General features: G+C 39.9%; 1 protein-coding gene across 1 annotated transcript in view; it reads right to left on the bottom strand.

Moving 5' to 3' along the window:
- Positions 1–1,597: 1,597 nt before the first annotated feature.
- Positions 1,598–6,344, bottom strand: part of adcy1a (adenylate cyclase 1a) — a 100,418-nt gene continuing 95,671 nt past the window's right edge. The window contains 1 exon segment of the mRNA XM_061683629.1: positions 1,598–5,706. Coding sequence (XP_061539613.1) covers positions 5,377–5,706 — 330 coding nt within the window. The 3' untranslated portion in view covers positions 1,598–5,376.

The raw sequence follows: 6,344 nt of genomic DNA, 5'->3' as shown, positions 1-6,344 counted from the left end.
CATTGCAAAACAAAATCATTGAAAAGTTTATTGTTTATATCAGATATATCAGATATATCAGATATAAACTGATATCAGATATAAACTGCCAAAAGCAAAGATGATGGTTTTCAGTAGGTGTCCACTTGTCTCGCTTAATTGCTGCAATCCAAAGTTTACGACGAATTCCAGGTTTTTGGGATATGCGGTAAAAGATCTTCGGACCATTCTTATCAAATTGTCCGAATCAAAAACACAAAAGGTGTGTGTGTGTGTGTGTTTGTTTGTGTGTAGGTGTGTTTGTGTTTGATTCGTCACTTATTCATTGAAAAACACAACCTTGTTGGCTTGGCATCATGACTGATCTTATGTTGCCAGGACAACCTGTCACTCACTCAGGATGTTCAGTATGTCATTTGCACTTCCAGCTCACACACACACAGACACACTCTGATGAATGTTTGGAAGCTGGCGCTTCCTGTGACAGGACTTGGTGGGGGGGGGGGGCGGAACTTGCACTCGGCTAGACACACAAGTACACACAATCATTGTTTGGCTTTCCTTCTTTTTTTTTTTTTTTTTTTTTTTATAAAACTACAATTTGTTTAGATGTGTGTACCTCAGTGTGTTTTCTGTTAGGTTTTATGTATGCTAATTCCCGACTGTCTATTTGGGTCTTAACACGAAAGGTAGATGAGCACTTGTGGGGATTAAAAATGTTCCACATTTCCTTGACATACACAAATTCAAACACATCAGTAACAGATGTACGTACACATACAGTACATATATAAAAGGGTGCAATAATAAGTACACCTGTACATTTCTAAGTTATAGAGTTATTATTGCATTCTTTATAATTGTTATTTTTTTAAATTTCCTTTAAGATAAATATGGAAGTCAATTTAAAAAGAGGCTAATCAAACATTTTTCTTGGTCATTTATTAAATTACCTGCCATGAAATTAATAAACAAGGTAAATAATAAAACAATGATACTCTTACATTATATACCTAATTTTGCACCCCCTTGTATACCGTCGAATACATTCAACTATACAATGGAGAACTGTACAATATCTTAATGAATGTACTGCAATTAATTTGTGTTTATTTTCATCCATGCAACTCCCTTTTTACAGTAGATATTGCTGCCTCTGGTATTAGAATGTTGAAAGAAGAAGAATATTAGAAGTAATGAGGGAGCGCCAAGGTTTTCCAATATTCAGTACGCTTCTGCAGCCAGACACCAAACATAAAAAAAATGGAAGATGAAAATACTAATAGAGGGGTTATTTTCATGTACTATAAACACAAAAAAAATAGCCGGACTTTACTTCATATTTTTACATCAAGCAGTTCCTGACAATTGTAATTTGCTTGTTCAACACACCCACAAATTAAACTGGTGAAATGCACTTGTGTGGAACTGCTTAAGATAAAAATGCTAATTTTAGTCTACGTTTACACTCTCAGTGGTCATGTTTTGTAATGGTAGAAGAATGACGTTACTTCTGAAAAACACTGCTGGAATCTTTGTAATTCAGCTACTCTTTTTATCCTTTGTCATACAACTTTGTAGTTTATGTTTGGTATAGAAAGTAGAGTTCCCCCGGTGACACAATCCCCTCTTGCTTTATTTTCAAATAAACAATAGCTCAACATCATTTGAGTGCAAACACTTGTACAAAATACTGTATTGTCTTTCCAGTCACGTAAAACATCTCAATAAATACATTTTAAAGAAAAGAAGAAATAATAATATAGTTCTGAAAAAAAACTACAATGTACAATAGCGAGAAATACCTACATACAATTGCATCAAGTATGAAAATAACCAATTTACAGGGACATATTGTACATAACAACCCCCATCAACTCTAATTTATTGTATAAAAGTCATCATTTCTATCCATTTTTAGAAACATAAAGCAAGCATTTGAGCTATAATATAGTCAGTCAAAGAATTTCAATACCACAAGTAGTACAACATCATTTTACTCAGGTAATGTGTCCGTACCAACATTTTTTCCTGTTTGAGACAATACAAAAACATTGCTCAGTAACAGCTGAAAGAATAGAAATTCAGGCATTCAACAAAGAAAATGCACAGTTACTCCAGTCACACATTCATTTTGCTACAGCTTAACACAAAAAGTTTGATATGTTTATGAAAATAGGTGTGCACATTTGAAACCAATTGATCGTCAACAATAGCAGGAGAAGGTGAGAGGAACCCCCAGACTTAATGGTCATATTCTTCCGTGTGCGCCAGAGACGTCATAAAAGGCACGCAGCTGGAGACCAATATTTTTGTAGGGGGGCTGGAGATCGGTTTCGGGGTTGCTAGGACAATAAACCTCTGCCATAAACAACTGAACTGAAGCGCCCCTAAAATAGGCCTAGCAATGCCACTGGTTTGGAAACTGCTGATGTATAGAGCAGCAGGTACATCCACTTTTTTAATTGAATGACCTCCAAACATGCGTTCAGTCATAAATACAGTATTCTGATTACATTATTTGTATTCAATGTACTTCATACAGAATCAAGAAAAACATGGGCCTTTAAAGTAGCCTGTTAGATGAGCGGCGCACACATCTCAAAGGCAACGGAAGGCTACAGAAGGTCATTTCAAATTTAAAGTGTCCATTATTTTCCAAATGGATTTCTATGGCATCCACAAGTCTCATATAAACTCCATCTTCCTGCAATTACAGCCAGCCTCAGAGTTCAATGAGTCATGCCTCATTGGCATTTGCGCACACATTCGGCGCTTACGCACGGTGTGTCAGTTGTCTTTATGGCCCAGGCGTGTAATTTAAAAAAAAAAAAAAAAAAGACATGCACAAACGTGAGAATATGGCCGTTAATGTCCAACTATCCTGAAATATTGTCAAGAGGTTTGTACACCGAGCTTTTGAAGACACAGGTCAAGAAAGCACCTTACATTCAAGAGCATTGCTACCAGTATAGCACGTGCATATTATATAAAACCAATGTGTCTGCTGCTTGAATTGTGTTCAGGTTCCATCATTGCATGCATGTGATAGCCAGCGGCTTCCAAGTAGTACATGCTCCATCGGAGGAGAGTTAATTGTTACAATGTGTAGCATGCTATTCCACAAAATAATCTGAATTTTTACTCATGACGAATACATACAGGTTTTTGTGACTCCTCATAAACAGCAGTTTTAGTTGACATGTGAAAGCAGATTTTAGGTTGTAAAAATAGTAGACTATTAGAATATTTTAACAATAAATATAGTACTCAATAAATAAATACTGTATTTTCACGACCATAAGGCGCACTTAAAAGTCTGAAATTTTCTCCAAAATGGACGGGGTGGCTTATAATGCGGCGCACCTTATGTGTGCACCGAGTTCCAAAATCTGTAAATGTTGTTGTGTGTCTTTGATGAGCGGTCCGCTTGACTGACTGGGAGCATTTCCTGTCGTTTCCTCTGCTTATATAGAGGAAAGGCGGACGTGACTGAGGACAGCATGCGGACGTAAAGGCGGAAGTGTGTGCGTGACAGAGGAGGCAAAAGACACGCAGTAGGTATTTAGTTCCGGTATGTGCATCGGTTTGGCTAAGGACCCCCGAAAATGGCACCTACGACGAGACACGCTTACGAAGCACAGTTAAAACTGCAAGCTATCAGATACCCGGAGGAACATGGGAATCGAGCAACCGCGAGAGAATTCAAGATCAATTAATCCATTCCTGCTTCAGGAAAACGAGCTTCGCCAAGTCAAGAAGACGAAGCTGAGTTGAAAAACAAAACGCAGAAACAAAGCGAGGTGGCCCGAGTTGGACGACCAACTCGAGCAATGGATTAATGAGCAAAGAACAGCCGGGATAACTCGAAGCTTGCCGTCATTCCAGGAGGCTTGACGAAGGAACTCCAACCGCTGGACATTGGTGTAAACAGGGCGTTCAAAGTGAAGTTGCGAGCGGCGTGGGAGTGATGGATGACAGATGGCGAACACAGCTTTACTAAGGCTAGGAGGCAGCGCCGGGCGAGTTACGCAACAATTTGTGAATGGATTGTGGATGCAATAAAGTACAACCGAACTCAGTTTTGCTCCCGCTGCCTTTTTAAAAACATTGTTTTAATGTGCATGCATGGTACTGTATGTTTTAAGCTATCCTATGTTTTACCATGCTTCCGCCCAATAATACGGTGCGCCTTATGTATGTGTTAAATACAGAAATAGACCCCGTAACTGAGACTGCGGCTTTTATTACGGTGCGGCTTATGGTCGTGAAAATACGGTACATAGATTTTTTTTCTCCTTTTTGTTACAATTCCATTTGGAATGAGTTACACTCACATGATGCAGAACATAGGCTTTCTAAGTCATGCTTCAACTCCACAGATATACAGATTTGCGTGGTTAACTATGCACATTCTAATAGCTAAATCAAGTATCAGATCGAATGAAGGTCCAGCAGGCTATAGCATGCAAGGGTTATTATGCTGTGATAGGACACAAATTGTTTTATTGCTACACTTTGACAAGGAAGAATCTGGAAGTCAAGCATTACAGGCAAACAAACGGCAACATGACTGGATTGCAGCAGTGGGTTCATGCACTTATCTGAGCAGCTCCGTCCAAAAATTAAGTCGACCTCACTTGCCATCAGAGGTTTATGATGATGAGGCCTCAAGCGTACACTGACGCAACAATGATTAAAGGCCATGCCTTGTTGCATTTTGGCAAGTTTATAGCATAATTACACATTTGGCTCCATCTACTTTTAAATACATATGTCATTGTCAGCAATGCCCCAGTAATAAATTAATCTGCTGTGTAAGATCAATAACATCTTTAAAAGTCAACAAAGTAGCAGTAAACTCATTCTAAAAACTCGTTACTAAGGCAATAAAACTGATTTGGTTGGATACTGTGAAAAAAGGGGTCGGCTAATGTAATTAAAGGAATTTTTCATTTCTTGCAAAGACTCTTGCGTGCTACACTATTAACTGTGCATGTTGTTTGGCTGATTTTGTTTATTATAGTTGTGGCTACAGCTAGGAGTTTGCTCTGAAATCCTGGACACATCCTTGGCTTTTGACTACAGAGCAGAGAGACCAAAGCATCCTGTATCCTGTTCATGACGCCCTTGGCGTCAAACAACAAACAGGGCTCGGATGTGTTGGGAGAGTCCAGTTGAGGACACATATGATCAGTCCTGGATGCAGTCGAGGGCTAAATCCAGGCTACCCATTGGACAGCTATCAATCAGTCACACTGTGCCCTACCGACAGGAGAGGGACAACACCCTTCTCTGCTTCTTTGTGCTTTCTTGGCTCTGCCATCAGTTTTTCTCTCTTTCTTTTTTTTCTTTTTTTTACTATTTTTTTAACTATCACTATGGAGACAGTGGTTATCAAATGAGTGCCGTGGGGACAGATGGCAGGTACCTAGTGGTGCTGGTGGAAGTCGTTGGTTTTGCCATGCATGGGCTTGGGGTCCTCACTGTAGCATAGGTGGTCACTATAGGGGCTGGGCTCAACCTGGTGCACACATTCCCTTGGCCGAAGGCGCTTAAGCGCTGCTCCGAATTGCGGGGCTGCTGAAGGGGGTGAGATAGACTGCAGCTTTGCCTCCGCTCTTCCAGGAAGTAAGTGAGCATCTGGCCTTTGCCCTTTACACTGACTTGTCCCCGACAAACAAATTTATAGTGGTTTGCGATGACACGATAGACATCTTCTGTCACCTGAAAAAGAAATACAGAATAATGCTGATTTTTTTTTTATGTTGTCTTTCAAAGCCTTTACATGGTGGATCTGATAGATATGATTAAAGAGGTTATGCAAGAAATCTGATTCGATTGAGTCAAGTTAAGTTACTTTCCTTTCTAAATTGCAATTCACAACAAGTTATCTCAAGGTACTTTGAATTTGAAGCTTGTCTAGAACCACAATCCTCACACGTTAAAGAAAACCAAGTCAACACCAAATAAGCAAGCAGTATAGCTACTGAGCCAAGGCAAACTTGAGGAAAAATGTCAATTAAGAAACCTTGACTAGAACAGACTTTTTGTTGAATGGGTCACTCACAAAAATGAAACATTTTCAGTAGTGCCACACATTTTTTAATCCATCCATCCATCCATAACAGCTTCTCCTCACGCGGGTCGCGGGCGTGCTGGAGCCTATCCCAGCTATCTTCGGGCAGGAGGCGGGGTACACCCTGAACTGGTTCCCAGCCAATCGCAGGGCACACATTTTTTATACCACCACCTATTTGTCTCAGAGACCATCAAGGATGACCAGCACACAGCACACTGCCTCACAGTCAAGGTCCCAGGTTCAAATGACGGCTGCTTGGGTTTTGTAGAACAGGGAATTTGAA

This window comes from Phycodurus eques, chromosome 8 (assembly GCF_024500275.1).
Source record: "Phycodurus eques isolate BA_2022a chromosome 8, UOR_Pequ_1.1, whole genome shotgun sequence".
In the NCBI taxonomy this organism is placed as follows: Eukaryota; Metazoa; Chordata; class Actinopteri; order Syngnathiformes; family Syngnathidae; genus Phycodurus; species Phycodurus eques.
Note: the sequence above shows the minus strand (reverse complement) of the source record. Positions and strands in the feature narration are given on the sequence as shown.